The sequence below is a fragment of the Zea mays genome, chromosome 7, assembly GCF_902167145.1.
Source record: "Zea mays cultivar B73 chromosome 7, Zm-B73-REFERENCE-NAM-5.0, whole genome shotgun sequence".
Classification (NCBI taxonomy): domain Eukaryota; kingdom Viridiplantae; phylum Streptophyta; class Magnoliopsida; order Poales; family Poaceae; genus Zea; species Zea mays.
The window spans coordinates 182,288,287-182,307,414 of record NC_050102.1 but is presented as its reverse complement, the minus strand read 5'-3'; the positions used below and the strand labels follow the sequence as shown (position 1 = coordinate 182,307,414).

Below are 19,128 nucleotides of genomic sequence, written 5' to 3'. Positions count from 1 at the left end.
GCATTCTTCACGTCCAAGCCACCGATCGCGATCGAGCTCTCCAACTCCAACGTCCATGGCTGGCGCTAGCCGGAGCAGGAAGCCTGGTGGTGTAAATGGACAGGGACCCGTCCATTGCTTCTAGGGTGGTTGCGAACGCATCTGCTGACAACTTAACCAGTGGTTTTGTTGCCCGCCGCATGGACATGGACATCTGCATCTGCATCTGCTACATAAAAAAAAAACTGAAGAGCTGAGGTGCAGTGCTCCAGGCTCCAGCAAAGAGGATCTCTTGACTCTTGGCAAAGAGGATCTACTTGTTTGGTTCGTTCCCTGAAGATTGTTGGCCATCAACGGTCGCGCGTGTGCTCAAGTGAACGGTGACGAATGCACAAGTACCACACTGGAAGGAAGCTGCTGTAGCTGACACGATTTATTAGCTATCATGTCCAAGTTCCGGAGACTTCCATTTTTCCATGTGTCATTAGTGTCATATCAGGGCGTCTCCAATGGCTAGCTATTCACTAGCTAGATTCACTCTCTTTACTACGTGGGTAGAAAATATGGGGAAAACAAGAATAGCTAGCGACGAGCAAATAGATATAAGATTTCACATATTCTAAGAAACTGAGCGTATTACGTGTGGGACCAAGTACTAGTGGTGAGATAAACTATAGCAAGTACAATAATGAGCTCTAAGCATACTTCTATAGCAATTTTGCTAATGTGGAAGAGAGAGACATAAAAAAGTAAAGATAGTTCGCTCTTATACAATAGCTAGGTGGTACATGGATTTCAAGACAAAAGAATGAAAGAGAAAGAGACAAATGATTCATCTAAGAGCCAACATTAGAGTCAACTTTATTATATGAATATGTTTATTGTTAGCTACAGATAACATGATAAGAATTAGAACCAACAATAATCTCTATTATTAAACTTGTTCTTAGTATTTTTTATTTTTCAATTAGCTCCACATCAGCTGGCTATTTGATACAAACATTGTGAATGCCATTAGAGAGGCAAACACTTCACGACACATGTCCTGTCCTGATCCGTACTAGAGTACTAGACTACAAGGGAGGACTGAGGAGCATCTTCTTCTTCCGGCAGCAGGCAGAGGCAGCCCAGCCAAGCCAGAGCTCAGAGGCGCCGTTGCTTGCTACTGTACTGTACTACTCTACTCTACTCTACTCCCCCCGTTTCATTCCTCCACTTAAATGCACCTCCTTTCCGTCCGGACCGGTCCCTCTCCTCCTGTCCTGGGAACCACCCCGTCTCCCGTCTCCGTCTGCCGTGCCGTCCCCACTCCCCTCCGCCCCAACAACAAAGCCTCTGCCTGCCCACCAGCAGCACTGAACCAGCACCAGCGCAAATCCTCGCCCCTGCCGACACGGGCGCGCCACGCCCGAGCCCTAAGCCCGCACGCGCATTCGCCGGGCTCCCGCTGCGCCCCGCCCCGCCCTCCGCTCTGTACCGGCGCCAATCGCCGGCGGAGGTAACCCCCGCTTCGCCCTCGCCGCTGCTCCGAGCTTTGACTCCTTTGCGATTTTTCGCTTGCTCGATCTTCCTGCTCGCGCTCATCCTCCTAGGCCGCTTCGCCGGATGCGCAGCATTACTTTTAGCTAGCGTTCCCCCCTCCCTCCCTCCCTGGGGGAGAAAAAAAAAGATCTCGTCATTTTAGTTTAAGCAAATTTCTTGAATTGGACGGGAGCATGTAATGTAAGGCATCTGTCTAGTCTGATTAGACGTTGGGAGAAGAAGGGTTTTACCCGTGTTGGTTGGTTGGTTTTGATTAGAGAAAGAAAAAAACAAGGCGGAGGTGAACGTTTTGGGTTGTTATTAACCTATATATCATGCCCTTGCGTTTCGAGTTTCGATTGTACCTGGCCTGCTGAATTCCCAAATACTAACTGATACTGCAACCGTTACCGTTTTTTTTTTGGCGATTTGCCGAGAAGGCCGTTCGGACGATACAAGTTGTTTGGTGCGGCTTCTGCAGTAATGTTGTCTTTGGCGCCAAACGACAGGTGTGCTATGAGCAGCCTCAGCAGCGTACATCCAGAATGCTCCAAAAACTTCGCCCTTTTTCCTTTCAATCCCTACTGTTTTAGTTACGTTGATTGATTTATGGAAATGGACAAACGCTGGATCTGCTTTCGAGTTCCAGTTATTGTCTCCGCTTCTTGCGGTGGATCTAGACGTCTAGCTGTAACTACTAGTAGAAGTAAAACAGTACTAGCTTCTATGCTATGGTGCCCCCCCCCCCCCCCCCCCCCCACACACACACACACACACTTTCTTTTTCATGTAGCATGTTCCTCCTGTTGCTTAGAATTGACTCGAAATAAAATAGAGTCCCACTTGAGCTATAAATTTAATCTTGTACGCTGTACCCTCCAATGGCCTGCGGTCAATCTTGGGTTCCGCTCTTGGACATAGAAGCGAGACCCACTTGAAAAATGCGTGGATCCTCGCAAACAAATAGCAGCGCGTTGATCTTGGGTTTCCGAGCACTGCTCCCAGGTCACTTGCTGGCTTCAATAAGGAATTGGTTCGTCTCATCCTCTCAGGGTCTCTTTAAGTGGAGGTTAAGTAACTCTGTTCTGTTCTAGAACGAATCTAGATCTCGTAGTCCGTAAAGAATGCAGTAAATCTCCGCCCACATTGGCATGTGCAGTAGTTTCCCACATACACGTCTTCCTGGCAGCGGGATCTTCTCGAGTACCCATTTGAATTAGCTTAGGTTAGATTGTAATAAGGCTGCTCCGCTCCATGTTAGTCCTAAGATGCGCTGAAAGTCGCCACATGATAGTTTGTTTGTTTAACATCGTCGCGTCTCAGTGTAAGCATGCTCTGCTGTGTGACAGCCTGAGATACACTTTTCTTGTGAATGAACGAGTAATCAACATCAGCCACATGATGTGGCATGCTCATTTTGTGAACACTATCATGAGTCCAGCTTTGTTCTTGTTCCCTCTTTTCTGCCTACTTTGCTGTTGCTTTTGACTTTTTATATGCTGACCGGACCATTTCTCTTTTTTTCTCCGTTTTTTCTCTTTATTATTTGCTTTCTCTCCGCGATTTTATGGTCCTGTTTTTTTCCCCTCTTGACTTTACTGAGTTTCATTCTTTGAAGGTGGAACTGATGTACCTTGTTTTCACGTTGCCATGTAGCTCAGAAAATGGCCAGCAGATAGCGCGCCTTGCGCCTAAGGAGAAAATATACCGAAATTAATCGTATAATCGATATTTCTCGATGACATGTAACGCACACTGATTTCAAATGATACATTTTGCATGCATTCTGTAAAAAAAACCAATGAAAAAAGCAAGTTGCATTGTTTAGAATGAGAACTCTGTAATCATTAGACATCGATGGGAATTTCTTTCCCGTAGTGTCTTGGTCAGTGTCATGAGTCACTTGCTGGAAAGGAATGTTTATTCTGCTACCCCACTGCTTTTTTGCTGAGACACGCGCACTTTTACATAAACACACATGTTTTTTTTGTTAAGTCCAGGGCATGCAATGATTGTTGACATGTGTTTAGTTGTCTTCGGATGAAACACTCACCTGCATTTGACATGTGTTCTACCATTTGTCACTGATTATGCTCTATTTCTGATTGAACAGGGTTGCTTACCTTGACTGATATAGGCAATTGAGTATGCTGCTACTTTAATTTGCCCGTGGAAATTCATCAGATGGATTGTCTCAACCTTAGGACATCTTTCCGTGTTCTGCTCTCGATACAGTTGCTGCTATCATCGTTCAGTCCCTTGATTGTAGCGAACTTATCTTCGGAGAAGCAAGCCCTTCTTGACTTTGTCTCTGCAGTCTATCATGGAAACAAGCTCAACTGGGATAAACATACCTCAGTTTGTTCATGGCATGGCGTAAAATGCTCAGAAGATCAGTCACAAGTTTTTGAATTGAGGGTACCGGCTGCTGGTCTTATCGGAGTAATTTCTCCAAACACTCTTGGCAAGCTTTATTCTCTTCAAGTACTGAGCCTGCGGTCTAATCGATTGACCGGAAGTCTTCCAGCTGATGTGGCCTCCCTTCCGTCTTTACGTTCCATATACCTACAGCACAATGAACTTTCAGGAGGGTTGCCTTCTTCCTTCAGTCCTAACCTCAGTGTAATAGATTTCTCCTACAATTCCTTCACAGGAGAAGTACCTGCAAGTTTACAAAACCTCACTCAGTTAACCGTTCTTAATTTGCAAGATAACTCTTTCTCTGGATCCATCCCTGACCTCAAGCTTCACAGTCTGAAACTATTAAATCTGAGCAACAATGAACTGAAAGGCTCAATTCCTCGATCTCTCCAGAAATTTCCAAAGGGTTCATTTTCAAGGAATCCTGGACTGTGTGGGCTACCTCTAGCTGAATGCTCACATCCTTCACCAGCACGCTCACCTGAATCATCTCCATCGCCTCAATCTCCACCTTTGACACATCATGATAAGAAACTAGGCACGGGTTTCATAGTTGCAGTTGCTGTTGGTGGGTTTGCATTGCTGACGCTAATCGTGGTTGTGTGCTTTTCAAAGAGGAAAGGCAAGGACGAGATTGATGTGGAATCCAAAGGAAAGGGTACTGCCACCAGGAGCGAGAAGCCGAAGCAAGAATTCAGTAGCGGCGGCCAAATTGCTGAGAAGAATAAGTTGGTGTTCTTGGAGGGTTGCACCTATAGCTTTGACCTGGAGGATCTACTGAGGGCTTCTGCAGAAGTCCTTGGCAAGGGTAGTTATGGAACTGCTTACAAAGCTGTACTCGAAGATGGTACTGTCGTGGTAGTGAAGAGATTAAAAGATGTTGTGGCAGGGAAAAGAGAGTTTGAGCAGCAGATGGAGCTCATCGAGAGGTTGGGCAAACATGCAAACCTACTCCCACTACGCGCCTACTACTATTCCAAAGACGAGAAGCTCATCGTCTATGATTATATTGACACTGGAAGTGTTTCGGCCATGTTGCATGGTATGATTTTTCACTGCTACAGACATATTGCTGATGTGATATTTTTCAAAATCATTACTGATGTGATTGATCGATACCCATTTTTACTAACAACAGGCCAGCATTCCTAAAGTGCCAGCTTGAATCACGTAGCTTGCTGTATCTCTGCCATTTTATTATGTTTCTCTCAGTTTAACATCAATTTTTTTTTCCAAAAACACAGGAGAGCTGCGTATGTCACTGACTAGATATTAGTTGCTTCTTTTCTTCAATATGGTTGGGAAGAAAACTCACCTTCATATGTATATCTTCTACTTGCTGCGGAAGGCTGAAGCTGCACTTGCATTGCTTTAACATAGCTTGACACGCTCATTCTACAGAGTGCAACTTGTGCTAGATAACTGAGATATCCATTTGTTTTGTTAATGAGTGTTTCTTGCTGGATTGCTTGATCAACAGGTATCCGGGGCGTTACCGCGAAGACACCGTTAGATTGGAACTCCAGAATGAAGATCATCCTTGGAACAGCATATGGAATTGCACATATACATTCAGAAGGGGGCGCGAAGCTCACCCATGGCAATGTCAAGTCAACCAACGTACTCGTAGACCAAGATCACAATCCTTCCGTCTCGGACTATGGCCTCAGCGCTCTGACGAGTGTGCCGGTCAACGCATCTCGCGTCGTGGTCGGCTACCGTGCTCCAGAGATAGTCGAGAACCGCAAGATCACCCAGAAGTCCGACGTCTACAGCTTCGGCGTCCTCCTCATGGAGATGCTCACAGGGAAGGCCCCGCTCCAGACGCAGGGGAACGACGACGTCGTCGACCTGCCGAGATGGGTGCACTCGGTGGTCCGGGAGGAGTGGACGGCCGAGGTGTTTGACGTGGAGCTGATGAAGCACCAGAACATCGAGGAGGAGCTGGTACAGATGCTGCAGATAGCCATGGTGTGCACTGCCAAGTCGCCAGACCGGCGCCCGACGATGGAGGAGGTGATCAGGATGATTGAGGGGCTCCGCCAGTCCACCTCGGAGAGCCGCGCGTCTTCTGATGAGAAATCCAAGGAGTCGAACCCTCCATCGGTGTAAATCCTGCGCAGCTCCCTTCGTCCGCTTGATCGGTTGTTGTTGCCAGTTGCACCTCATTTGATTTGTTAGCTAATTTATTTATGATTGAGTTTCTTGTAAACCGTGGTTAGCATCTGCTGCATTTAGCCTCAGATAGAAAGAACTGAGCTTTCTTATTGATAGTCTGAAACTCTGTTTCATGGCGAGCGTAGAATTCTTCCGCTGGAAAATTGAAATTGTTAGCCTGCTCGATTGCAAATCCTTTTTATACAGTTGCATCTATCAGACCATTTGACAACGATCACCCCAACAAACTCCTTGATTGGCACAAGCATACAGTTGGCAACATATATTGAACAAGCCAATAATAGGAAGAAACTGGATCGTTGCCGTCACCGCCGCTGCAGGGCGGAGCAATCAGCCCGCTGCTGCCGTCGAATGCGCCCTCGAACAATTCAGAGTCTTGCCGTGCCGGTGCTGGAAAGGAACGGTTTCGAGGGGCAGCAGAAATTTGGAAACGACGACGGTCGACGGCGTTATGCGGAAGGCAATTCCAACTTTTTTTAAGCAAGTTTTCCGAGAACGATATACTACGTCCGATCTAAATCAACGGCTCAGGATGACGCTGGGAGATACGTTTTCTGTAAAACCCTCCAAATAGTATCATATTCCAAGTTCAGCACCATGAGGTTGCCCGATAACCCGTCCGATCAAGATCAGGCGGCTGAGATCGAGGCGATCCGCGGTAGACGTTTTTCCGTTGCATTACCGAGACGATCTCCGAGGAGTATATAGAAATGGAAAAGATAAGGCGAACGATGTCCACCTAGAAACCCTAGTTCGAACGCGCCGCCGTCACCGTCGTCGCTCGCGCTCTCCGCCCGTGAGTCTCGCGTCGATCCAGTGGAACCAGCGCCCCGCTCTGGATCTAACCGGCTTCGTGCCGTCGCAGGGATCGGAGCGAGAGTAGGGGCGTGTCGGCGGTGAAAGCGACTGCGTCAGCCATGGCGGACGAGGAGCATTCGGAGAGGAGAGAGGAGGCCTCCGAGGTGAGATGGCTCTTCCTCCTTCGTTGCGCTGATCGCTGATCGAGACGGGGTGTTCGTGTTCGTTGTACTTCTAGTTTTATTGCTGTTCGGTTGCTTGGCCTGATTTGATGCGGTTCCAGCTAAGGTTGAGCTTGCAAGTTGTGAGTTGGATTTGAGGTTCTGTTCCACCACATGGTTTATGTATCTATATTTTTTTTCTTCCCCTACAGCTTGCCCCCTTCGACCCGACCAAGAAGAAGAAAAAGAAGAAGGTTGTCATCCAAGAACCTTCTGATGAAGTGGACAAGCTTGCAGAGAAGACAGAAACACTGGCAGTCGCAGAACCCGCTGAACTTAACTTCACTGGAATGAAGAAGAAAAAGAAGAAGCCGGTACATCAGATACACTCATTTGGAGCTAGACTGGACAACGTTTAAGAATCATAAAATGGATCGAGGCTTTACATTTAGGCAGTATGCAAGTTTAAGAAACATGCAGTGAATTAAGGCTTTACATTGGTTCATTTCGCAAAATTTCAGGTGGATCTTGATTCAACTCTTGATGAGCTTGGAGATGGGGAGGACACTCAAGGTGCATTTCGTTTGCTCTGAATTTAATCCTTGCTCTTGTGAGTACTTTTGCAATATCTGACTCCCTGCTTTTCAGATGATCAAGCTGTAGAGGAACAAGGGGAAGGCATTGTGCTGGGAAGTGTCCCTACATACCCTTGGGAGGGAACTGATCGGGATTATAAATATGAAGAGGTGCTTAAATATTTTTCTGCCAATTATTTTGTCCATGTAAACATGGATCCCCGTGCATTGGTTGTTAGTAAACATGTGACTATTTTGTGCCCTTCTGGCTGATATGTGATTGTCACAATTGTAAACATGGATCCCCGTGCATTTTCGTGGTTCTAATGTTATATGACATTACAGCCACATTTTGTTGTTATGACTTGCATGGTATCTACATCTGTTTCTTTGTGAGCATTCAGATATGCAGCATTCTTTATCATTAATTTTGGTTACTTCTTCAGCAGTGGATCTTCAATATGTGTTACCTTTTTGTGAAATTTGACCTTGACCTTTTCTGTTCCAGCTGCTGGACAGGGTGTTCAACATTCTACGTGAGAACAACCCAGATCTTGCTGGGGATAGGCGTAGGACCGTTATGAGGCCACCACAAGTTCTTAGGGAGGGAACAAAGAAGACAGTTTTTGTTAACTTTATGGATTTGTGTAAAACGTAAGTTTCAACATAATTGTGGCAGCATATTTTTTACTGATACTCCCTCGCCTCCTTAAATTGTCTCTGCTGCTTCGTTGATAAAATTACAAAAAAAAATAACTTTTAATTTGTATCTCCAGGATGCATAGGCAACCTGAGCATGTGATGATGTTTTTACTTGCTGAAATGGGAACAAGCGGGTCACTTGATGGGCAGCAAAGGTTGGTGATCAAAGGAAGATTTGCCCCCAAAAACTTTGAAGCAATCCTGAGGAGATACATCAGTAAGTTATCCAATTTGATCGCGTTGATACTTGTAGTATGCTTTTTTTTTTTTGAACAGATGATGTTATAAGCTACTTGCTGTTTGCTGATATGATTGAATAAATATGATGGTTGTTTATTGTTTTTCTCCCTGCTATCTGAAAGTTGACTCATTTCTCAGATGAGTACGTCATCTGCAATGGATGCAAGAGCCCTGATACCATTCTGTCCAAGGAAAATCGTCTGTTCTTCCTTCGCTGCGAACAGGTAAATGTCTGCAGTTTTGGTGTGATGTATTTCCAATAGCTCTAGGCACTTTCAGTCATTCCCATCTCATTCCCCTATACATGATTATTTTGTTATACATTGCTAATTGACGCCATTTACCCCACCATATTTTTTCCTGCCAATGATGAGTCGCAACTTTATTGCCTACATTGTTTGAAAGTCTGATAAGAATTGCAATTTCTGAGGCACAAAATAATTCCACAGTTTATTCCATGCATTATCCGCTACGACTGTTATCGTCCCTTATTTTGCTGTTCTAGAAAGTTTTCTACTTATTAAACATCCTGACCAAAAAATGAACAATTATTTGCTGGATTTCCTAGTACACATTTGTCCTTCCATTTGTGGATTAGCTTGTTAGCCCTTGTTTGGTCTCGGCCATGGTGTTCTAGACTATGATGATTTGCAGAATCATTTGCCTACATTGTTTGAGTTTATGTGATAGCATCTGCAAGATCTGAGTCTTTCCTTTATCATATTGGAAGACCAAATATTGTACCTTCCGGCTGTTGCTTTTTCATTCTTATTTCACTTCCATGTTACTTTCACTTGGTAAACACTTCTAGGGCTAGTTTGGGAACTTCATTTTCCATCCCTTGGGAAAATGGGGGTTCCCAAACTAGCTCCTAGAGTTCTAGAGTTGACACTTGCATGGAACCATCACACCAGTTTATGAGTCTTTCCTTTATCATATTGGAAGACCAAATATTGTACCTTCCGGCTGTTGCTTTTTCATTCTTATTTCACTTCCATGTTACTTTCACTTGGTAAACACTTCTAGGGCTAGTTTGGGAACTTCATTTTCCATCCCTTGGGAAAATGGGGGTTCCCAAACTAGCTCCTAGAGTTCTAGAGTTGACACTTGCATGGAACCATCACACCAGTTTATGGTTCTGCCAATGATGACTTGCAACTTGATTGCCTACATTGTCTGACTAGTCTTCGGTGATAAGAAGTGCAATTGCTGAGGCTTAAATAGAGTTATAAATTTGTGGCATGCAATATATGCTTATTTTTATGTTTCTAGTTGTTTTTGCATGCATATTATATTCTTGAGTTTTCTCCCACGAACCAAAGATTTATTTTGCTAAAATTCACTCCGTTCTTGTGTGCATTTATTCGTTGAGCCTATGATGAGTTGCAGACTTATTTGCCTACATTGTTTGAGTAAAAGAGTGATAGCATCTGCAAAGTTCTGAGGCTATTCTTTTAAATCATACTGGAAGACTCATATTTGGTTCCAACTATAATGTGCCATTTCTTTTATTTAGTGTGGATCTTCAAGGTCCGTTGCTCCAATCAAAGCTGGATTCGTTGCTCAAGTCGGTCGTCGGAAGGCATGAGCATCTATATGTGGATGGTGTTGGGGTCAATACCAACTCAACAATAGTTGATTATTTGTTGACTAGAGATTCTGCGGCGCAATGTTGAGCAAGATATATCAACGATGCCCTTTGTCTGCATTCAAAGGATTCATCTATTGATGTCACAAGCCTATGAAAACTGGCGAGTGTGAATCCTGATCTACGACTCCCTGCGATCATAATCCTGTGACTGCTGGTTAGTGTCAAATGCAGTCTGTTAAACTTCTTGATGCGGTCACTAATACAAGTTCATCAAAGTTTTGTCCGAATGCCATAATTCTGTCATAAAATTTACTTTCTCTGTAATACACAATGAATCTAAGTGTTTACTTCATTATTCGATCCTTGGAATTCAGCTGATTCATTCAAACAAACATTCTCTTTAGCTTCCTCTAAATCCACCAATTAAAGCTGCCATCCGTATCATTTAACAAGTAAATTGTGTGAAACTGCAAATTAATAAACTCATTCAAAATTTTCATTTGACGCGTGCATAACTGAGGAAACCTCCTCTTAATCTGCTAATCAGTCGCCGATAAAATATTATAGAAGATTCGGATTATATGTGTTTTTCTTTCTCTTAGTTAGTCTTTGGTTGCACGGTCTTACGTAGTGAACCGGGCTGCATGTTTGGTTTAATTCAGATGGAACCGAGCCATTTCAACAGTGAAATATTTTTTTTTTAATATGCTGCATCTTTGGTTCCCTAAAAACGACCAAACATGGGTGCTCCCGAGTCCAACACTCTTATCGTTTTTGTTAGTAGCCTTCTCTTTTGTTTCAACTAGGCTCCAAACACTATCTTAATAACACACTAGTACACACTAGTATAATGCTTATATGTTGCGACCATACACAATCATATTGGATACCTGCCAACAGTGTCACGGACGAGAGCCTAGTAAGCCGCTGTAGCGCCTGATATGAGCCTCGTGGAGAAGCAATCTGTAGCGTCTGGTATGAGCCTCGTGGAGAAGCAATGACTAGTCCGCCTGGTATGAGCCTCGTGGAGAAGCAATGGCTAGTCCACGGTGCTCGTACTTTAGCGCTTGGTACTAAGACCTCGACTCGAGGCATTTTCTGTACCCCTTCTTACCCTGAAACTTATCCCTTATAACTTGAATTTCGTGAGTCGGACCTTGGAAAGTTTTTGAATAAACAAGGGGAATTTGTAGATCCTCCAAACGTAGAGCGTGAAAGGCTTTGAAACCAAATACGTTATCCACTATGGAAGTAAACATGTTACAGTGAATTCAAGATTTATAATGTTTCAGACTCAACGTTTATACTTTCAGTCTTTGGTGGCATACGCTATCGGCACATAATTGTTTGTAATAGGGGTTATAAGCGGGCGAGAGATAGAAGGGTCCCAAGTCTCTAAGGATTGTTCTGCTAGAGGGCCTACATATCGAATGTTGGCTCTCGAGTTCGTCTCTCTTCTTTCAATCCGACCCCCTCCCCCGCATTTTATAGCCTAAGGATGGGGTGGTTATAAATGACTTTTTCTCAGAAGGATTTGTTGTGCTGTAAAACAAAATAGTTTCCCCTGGATAAACCCCTTATGTGTCGTTATTAGTCTTGTATAACTCTCCATCGTGCCTCCTCAGGACTGCTAGTGAAGCGTGCCGATGACTTGAGTCTGAGCGTCATCATTATTTCGCCTGTGTGCCTCTACCCACGTCGACCCTTGGTCTAAGGGCATGTACAGTGGAGAGACACCAAAACGGTTCTCCAAGCACAAGAGACAACTAAGAGACTCTATTGTACAATGGAGTGTCTCTAAACGTAGTCTATTAATAAATACAGAATTAAATGTATTTGTATAGCATCAGATCGATATAACAGACAACAAATTCGTACAGTGGGAAATGAGGCGTCTGTTGTTACTTGGTTTACGAGCCAGAGGCGTCTCTTCACGGAGAGACGGCTCTAAGATTTTTTTGCAAATAACCCCTAAAACACCTTAAAAGCTCCCACATTAAACACCATTGTACATGCCCTAATGGTCTTCGTAGCCTGCCCTGGTGTTTTCGTGTCATCGTCATACTCATACATGCCTTCGTAGCATGTCCTCCTGTTTTCCCTTCGTTGTCTTACGTGTCTCGTAGGACGTCAAAGTATTCTCGTCTAGTCCTCATAGATCATAAATAAGGCTTAGCCCCTGTTTGTTTCGGCTTTTCGCAACTTTTGGCCACCAAAAGCTGCTGCGGACTGCCAAACACTCAGCTTTTCAGCCAGCTTCTATAAAATTCGTTTGGGTAAAAACCATTCAAAATCAACATATAATTGGTTGATTCGTCGCAATAGTAGTAATCCGTCACTTTATAGATCCTGAGCCCCATGGACAACTTTATCTTCCTTCGCACGTAATCCTAATGATACTCAGATTCTCTCCACAGCTAGATTCTCGGAAAAGCTTGTCAGAAAAAAAAGCTTGTCAGAAAAAAGCTGAACCAATAGTATTTATGTATTTGTCTAGACGACTTTTGAGAGAGAAGTATTTATGTATTTGTCTAGACGACTTTTGCTGGCTCAATAGTGCGTTTGAAGGCGATCAAAGGATGAGAAACTCCCAGCCAAACAGTGCCAACATCGCCTTAACATTTACCATGACCATATGCCACCTTATGAACATATTTTAAGAGTACAAGATAGAACCAGAGCTTACTGTTCCTATCCTGTACCAAGGCTAATGGTACGTTACATGTTTAATCAGCGTCTCTTGTGCACATAAGGCCCTGTTTGGGAACAAAGTTTTTGAAAACTACAGTTTTTGAAATACTATACTATACTTTAGTTATAACAATACCGTAGTTTATAATACCGCAGTTTTGAAAACTAAGGTCCAGAGCTAAGTTTAGAATGCCTTAAAACAACTATAGTATTTGCAATACTTCAGTTTTGAAAACAGAGATTTTACCCAGCTTGCCAAACACCATTATGTATATAATACTGCAGTATTTGAGAATACTGCAGTATTCTTCCAAAACTGCAGAAAAACTTTGTTCCCAAACACCCCCTAAGTTTCCATACATGTCACTCGATCAAAATTTTAAGCACATCTTCAATGGGCTAAACATCCTTAGTCCTTGAGCCTAGAGCCGGATGCGTTCACCTCCTCAAGGATCGGCGCGGGCCTGACGTAGGTGAACCCCGCGAAGTTGCTGTGCCCGCCACCAGCGGGGGTGCTTACCGGAGAGTCCAGCACGGGCGTCTTCGTCCAGCACTCGTCGAAGTTGGCGATACAGGTAAGCCCGGCGACGTTCGGCCGAAAGCTCGGCTGGATCTGCCGGGCCTCCAGCTTCCTCCAGTTGATTGGCTTGAACCACTTGTGGTTTTTTATCTCGTTGCTGCCTCCGGGGCAGCTGCCCAGCCGCTTGTTGGGTTCCTTGTGTAGCAGCTAAAAAACGGAGGGGGTATAGAACGTGAGCACAAATCAAGCTAACGCTTCTGCACTGATGAAATGAATGTAAAAGCTTACGCCTCTCAGGAGGGAATGAGCTTCACTAGACAGAAATGAAGGAAGCTTCAGTTTGTCTTTTATAATCTTCTGCTGAACTTTCTCCCTATTCCCAACAAATGGGGGCTGCAGTGTGTTGCCAAGTGTATGAACAATTAGCAACGAAGGCAAAATGACATGGTAACATCTGTTGAGAAGTTGAGAACCATGCAAACTCACCTTGCCTGTAAGCATTTCAAACAGCAGGATTCCCACGCTCCACCAGTCAGCAGCCTTATCATGCCCCCGGCCAAGAACAATTTCCGGGGCCATGTACTCGAGAGTGCCACACATCGAGTTTGATCTGGTATTTTCACAGAATTCCTTCGCAAGGCCAAAGTCTGTGAGCATGGCCTAGAAAGGTAGGGCGGATGGCGAGATGTTAGCAAAATGAGGAACTGGAAAGGGAAGTCGACACTCATCGTCAGTGATTCTTACATGGCCATCAGCATCCAGAAGGATGTTTTCGGGCTTGAGATCCCTATGCATAATTCCATTAGCATGAAGATGCGCTACAGCAGATACAATTTCAGCTGTATAGATTCTTGCAAGCTCCTCCCTTGTTATGAAAAACAAGTTTAGTTTCAGTGCTAGTGTTACTGCCTTTTGGCAAACAAAATTTCTATCAAAAAATGAAGGTACCTAAATAATCCTTGCTTGTAGAGCTGAAAGAAAAGATGCCCCCCGTTTATGAAGTCCAGGACAAGGTAAAGTCGATATTTCGTCTGCATAGTTAGAACATTACAATCGATAATTTGTATTAAGATTTCACCAAACTTAACACATTTATTTTCTGTACCATGAATAAGGATGAGAGTATGCACACAGACAGTTTTACCTGAAATGAGTACCTCAGCTGCACTATGAAAGGGTGGTCGACTTTTGTCAATATCTCTCTCTCGGCCTTCATATATTCAGAATGGTTTTTTTCTAGTATCCTGTCCTTCCTCATAACTTTCATTGCATATATCTCTGAGGTGTTTTTCTTTCTCACCTGAAATACTTTACCGAATGCCCCTTGGCCAACAAGCTTCAAGATTTCTAAGTCATCAAGCCCAATGCCCTCATCCTCTGTCATCGCATTACCCAGATCTTCATCACTGAGCTGCCCTTGGTCCCCTTCCTTTTCTTCTGAGAGGCACTTGACAAGTTCCGATGATCCCTCGTTTTTTCCTAGACTAAGCTTGCTAAGTCGCAAGGAGCGGCTGACAAGTGATGTTGGACCGACAAGAGAATGGGATCGGTTGATGATGACAACAGGATCACTGTAAAATTCTTCATTGGACTCAACAGTAGGTGCAGGACTCTCCGGACCAAAACCACAAAGGTTTGTTGGTGTTTGGACCGGGGTAGAACCAAAAACATCAGAGAAATCGTACTCAACATTATCTGAGGAGACGACATCTGGGGGCCCCGTTGGGAGGAGTATATTGACTGGGCAGTGGTTGGGGCCCTGTGCGAGAATTGCAGTCAGAGAGGATGGCTGAGAAGAAACCATTTCTGAAGCTTGAAAGCCTACAAACTCTTAGGCCAAACTTCTACTACAGTGAAGACTAAATTAGCTTCCTCCAGCGAAGCTTCCACCAGGAATTCCCAAGTATCCCGCGAAAAGGCAGAGAAAGATGATGCTGCTGTTCACTGTTGAATAAGAGATGTTGGATGCCAGTGCTTTCCCAGAACTCATGAAGCTGAAACAGACAAAGCTGAAGACAAAATAAATACTTGGTTAGCCTTGTATATTGTGGGAACAGGACTAGAAAAAATATATTTTATCATAGGTAGCTCGAGAAGAATTCTTTTGCAGAGAAAGCTACATGAACAAGTGACATATCCTAGGAAATTCATGAAACTACTTGTCTATAGGATTTCTATATTCATTGACATTGCAGACAAGTCTGATACTCCCCCCACCCACCCAGCTCACCCAAAGAAAAAAAGTGAACAATGCTATAAAAGCTAATGCATAAACAAAAATGGTATGCTGCCCCCCTTCATCCCAATCCCCAAAAGAATTAAAATTGTAGCTGAATGCTGTAAATACTCCATGAGTAGCCAAACATTCTACAGCTTTGGGTCATGAATAACTGAAGCATTGGAGCAAAGCAAGGACCATCAGTTTCCAAAACTTAGCTCCAAAAAAGTTTTGAGTAGAGGCACACACCCTGCTTTTATAGAAAGCAATAAATCACATGATTTTTTTTTTGCTTCCTAGCAAAGCAGATCCTATGCTTATACTCAAAAAACTTAGCCTAGATCCTACTATCCCATTCCTAGCAACGCCATCAAGAGATACCGTACGCACGTAATCTCCCGTCCTAGCATCCGATACACACTATCGTGTAGCAGTTACTAGTGTCAGACGAAATGAAATCACAGCACGCGAGCACACCAAAGATCAAGGGAGATCGAACCGATCGTTCTCGCCTCGCCCGCGGAATCGCTGGCTACCCTGTGCGCGGTCTGAAATTACGAAACACTCACGAGAGAGACGAGGGATGCGGCCGCTGGGGAAGGAGGCAGCGGGGGAATTCCGCGGAGCGGTAGTACCTCTTCTCGCCGACGGGAGATGGGGGCGCGTTCAGCTCCGACCTGGGGCCTCCGACCCCAGCTCTTCTCCTTCGGGGGTGCGCGGGTTGGTTGGTTGGTTGGTAATGGTGGCGGGGAGTGGGGCGTGCCGGGGAGGAGGAAGGATGGAGGAAGGGGAAAGCGGAAGGGTGGGGCCGTGGGCGTGTGGCTTCCGAAACGGCGCACGTTGGGGAGCACGCCACGACGCTTCCGTGTCAGGCCATCCAGCTTGTACCTTTGCGAGGAAGGCCCACCGGTCAGCGTCAAACAGTGGGCCAGGGCCTGCCAGCCGCCAGGTCGATTTCTTTTGCATCTGTATCCGACTTAGAGATGGCAATGGGTACCCGAAACTCGAAACCCGAAACCCGAAACCCGATGGGTTTTTACCCCATTAGGGTACGGGTTTGGGTCAATTTTCATACCCATGGGTTTGTTAATGGGCATAAATGTATACCCGGCGGGTTCATGGGTACGGGTTTGTTCCTATAGTACCCAAACCCGTGAACCCGTGGGTTTTTTAAACCCAACCAAACCTAGTGCATATTGTCATTTTATTTTATAAACGAACAATAAACTTGTTATCTACCTATTTACTTCCTAATTTTTATCAAATAGTGAATGTATAAGTAGTTGGTGATAGTGTTGCTTGCTTGATATTATAGTTATTACTAGCGTTATATATGTGGTGGATGTATAACTTAGTGCAAGCTAACTTGATTATACAACTTATTATTTATATTTAATTCTCTCTACTAATATTTTTTATACTAAATCATGAACTCGTTGATCATTACATAAATTTTGGACCATGATCTCATTAATCATTACGATACTTATTGATTATAAAAAGAATAAGCATATTGGAGATAAAAACCCGCGGGTAACCCGTGGGTACCCGCAAACCCGATGGGTACGGGTTTGGGCAAAATTTCAAACCCGTCATGGGTACGGGTTTTTTAATGGGTGTAAATATTTTTCACGGGTACGGGTTTGGGATAGCAAAACCCGATGGATTTATACCCGTTGCCATCTCTAATCCGACTCCCGTGGGAAACCCTGTTGACCAAAACCGGCAACGACAGCGGAGTTTTCCGACTTGGAGGCGCCCAGGTCGGTCGGCAGTGGCCAAGCCCAAACCGCGCGCTGGGCCGAGCCCAGCTACCTGAAGCCGCGCTTCAGACTAGCCGCAGCGGTGGACGCTGCCCCTCCCCCTCCCCTTGCATGCCGCGCGTAGGAGGCACCCTATGGCCGCAGCGGTGCCCCCTACAGCGTCCCCTACGTGTCGGTCCCCTTCTCTCTCCCCCTAGATCTAGCGTGTCACTGTTCATCACCCTAAACACTGTGCTGTGGGTCCACGAGTAATTGTTAGTAGATAAAAAATTGATAGTTGAAATAGAAAATGATATTTTATAGTGGTAGTGGGGTATAGGGGGAGTATTTAGGGGGAACCGCTGCGGGAGATGAAAAAATAGGGGGGAAAATAGGGGGAAAAAGTGATATAGTGAGAAAAATTTAGGGGTAACGGTTGCGGATAGCCTCACACCCACTTATTTTCAACACAACCTTTGCATATTTTATTCTTGTTTGTATTACACTTGTTATGTTATGTTGTTCGAATTGGCAAAGTAGGGCGCTGGCGCGCTGCCGTGCTCGTGCTGAGGCATACACGGTAGCTCACTAGCTCGGCTATCTTATCCACGTTTGTGACATAACCGAGTATCGGGAATGCATGTTAGTTAATTCACTAGCTTAATTGGTTCGTAAGAGCATAAGTTCTATATTTAAATTCTAAAATATTTAAAAAAATGGTTTTAGCTTAAAGTCTTGGACGCGCGGCGGCGCTCTTGGGCTCTAGATTTATGCGTGGTTAGACCTAAGGACTACTAATTTGGTGCTCTTAACCTAGCTAAGCCTTATGTGTCGCGACGGTGCGCTCCTTGGCTCCGGCCTCTGAAGTCCTCCGATGTCGTTGTGGGTGTCTCATTCTCCGCGTATATGTATGTTGTCCGCCTTCCTCGTGTCGGCTGACCCTCCCCCTTTGTATATGTCAAGGTGGTGATCAGCTACCGGTAGCTTCTCAAGGAAGGAGTTATTATGCCGTGGTAAAATGGAGCGTTCTACCTCGGTAAAGTCGTGCTTGTCCGCATGTACCTCAGTCGTGTGCGCTCTTCTAGCCACGCTCTTTAAGGCCGATGACGTGGGCATCAAAGAGCTCTGACATCATCATTGTCATCTATGTTCCACGCCAACCCCTGACTTCCGTAACCATTAACCAAGGTCTCATCATGGCTCGTAGTGTTGCAGGTCCTATAGACGGCCAGTGCACCCAGCCACGGGTTGATAGGTCATGAGTGGGCCACAGTCCTAGGGCCTATAGGTCATGAGTGGAAGTAGGTCCGACTTTCCCATTGTGGCTCGGTATCAGGTGCAGTTGATGCGGTCGAGGACTTACGACGGGTCTGTCCTGAGCCAGGCGCGGAATCCACTCGAGTGGCTTCCTCTCGGTTCGCGCCCCCCCCCTTCTGGCTCCGCCTCGCCTGACCTAGGCTCGGTGCCTCGTGACTATCCAGGAGCGTGTCCTTTTGGGGCAAACCTTTCCTTTGTCCTTCTGTTGACTTTGTTGGCAGAGCTATAAGGTGGAGTCCAAACTAAGTCTTGGGTTGGCGGAGCTCCAGCCTCCTGGTCCTTGTTGGCGGTCCTCCTCCTATTCATCCTTATGGGTTCATCCCCATCTGAAGGCGTTCGATCGTCCCTCAGTCCGTCCTTCTATTCCTGAATCGGTCCATCTGTCGATCTCCCTTGCCTAGAGGCCAGTCTCTCACTTTTATAGGCCAGGACAATGGTCAACCAACGGTGGCTTCCTTGGGAAGTAGCCGTAAG

General features: G+C 45.1%; 3 protein-coding genes and 4 non-coding genes across 12 annotated transcripts; 6 read left to right on the top strand and 1 right to left on the bottom strand.

Annotated features, from left to right (window-relative positions):
* The first annotated feature begins 1,351 nt into the window (after nucleotides 1-1,351).
* LOC100383618 (putative leucine-rich repeat receptor-like protein kinase family protein) lies at nucleotides 1,352-6,280 on the top strand. 5 transcript variants are annotated; one of them, NM_001176266.1, is made up of 3 exons: nucleotides 1,352-1,477; nucleotides 3,614-4,963; nucleotides 5,402-6,120. In NM_001176266.1, exons 2-3 carry the CDS (start codon nucleotides 3,685-3,687, stop codon nucleotides 6,031-6,033), a joined length of 1,911 nt encoding a protein of 636 aa, NP_001169737.1. In that variant the 5' UTR covers nucleotides 1,352-1,477; nucleotides 3,614-3,684; the 3' UTR covers nucleotides 6,034-6,120. The 5 variants fall into 5 exon arrangements, with proteins under 5 accessions (NP_001169737.1, XP_035816569.1, XP_020396250.1 ...); XM_035960676.1 differs by lacking the exon at nucleotides 1,352-1,477 and adding an exon at nucleotides 1,709-2,009 and having other exon boundaries at nucleotides 5,402-6,280; XM_020540661.2 differs by lacking the exon at nucleotides 1,352-1,477 and adding an exon at nucleotides 2,271-2,569 and having other exon boundaries at nucleotides 5,402-6,280.
* A 577-nt stretch (nucleotides 6,281-6,857) lies between these two features.
* LOC100502362 (eukaryotic translation initiation factor 2 beta subunit) lies at nucleotides 6,858-10,533 on the top strand. Its single transcript, NM_001196840.1, has 9 exons — nucleotides 6,858-6,895; nucleotides 6,965-7,061; nucleotides 7,271-7,432; nucleotides 7,580-7,631; nucleotides 7,707-7,804; nucleotides 8,142-8,287; nucleotides 8,410-8,552; nucleotides 8,714-8,799; nucleotides 10,092-10,533. The coding sequence occupies exons 2-9, from the start codon at nucleotides 7,017-7,019 to the stop codon at nucleotides 10,161-10,163; spliced, it is 804 nt and encodes a 267-aa protein (NP_001183769.1). The 5' UTR covers nucleotides 6,858-6,895; nucleotides 6,965-7,016; the 3' UTR covers nucleotides 10,164-10,533.
* LOC111589807 (small nucleolar RNA SNORD34) lies at nucleotides 8,934-9,011 on the top strand. The gene has a single exon (XR_004851644.1). It is a non-coding gene; the product is annotated as a small nucleolar RNA SNORD34 (small nucleolar RNA).
* Nucleotides 9,208-9,288, top strand: LOC111589810 (small nucleolar RNA SNORD34). Its single transcript, XR_004851646.1, has one exon. It is a non-coding gene; the product is annotated as a small nucleolar RNA SNORD34 (small nucleolar RNA).
* On the top strand, nucleotides 9,712-9,795 carry LOC111589806 (small nucleolar RNA SNORD34). The gene has a single exon (XR_004851643.1). It is a non-coding gene; the product is annotated as a small nucleolar RNA SNORD34 (small nucleolar RNA).
* On the top strand, nucleotides 9,943-10,026 carry LOC111589809 (small nucleolar RNA SNORD34). Its single transcript, XR_004851645.1, has one exon. It is a non-coding gene; the product is annotated as a small nucleolar RNA SNORD34 (small nucleolar RNA).
* Nucleotides 10,534-12,763: 2,230 nt separating the features above from the next.
* On the bottom strand, nucleotides 12,764-16,449 carry LOC542142 (ribosomal protein S6 kinase). Of its 2 annotated transcripts, none has more exons than XM_008653629.3 (7): nucleotides 16,165-16,449; nucleotides 14,522-15,386; nucleotides 14,326-14,408; nucleotides 14,122-14,242; nucleotides 13,864-14,037; nucleotides 13,666-13,770; nucleotides 12,764-13,584 (listed from the first exon to the last, which is right to left on the bottom strand). In XM_008653629.3, exons 2-7 carry the CDS (start codon nucleotides 15,179-15,181, stop codon nucleotides 13,267-13,269), a joined length of 1,461 nt encoding a protein of 486 aa, XP_008651851.1. In that variant the 5' UTR covers nucleotides 15,182-15,386; nucleotides 16,165-16,449; the 3' UTR covers nucleotides 12,764-13,266. The 2 variants fall into 2 exon arrangements, with proteins under 2 accessions (XP_008651851.1, NP_001105237.2); NM_001111767.3 differs by having other exon boundaries at nucleotides 12,984-13,584; nucleotides 16,231-16,396.
* Nucleotides 16,450-19,128: the final 2,679 nt, after the last annotated feature.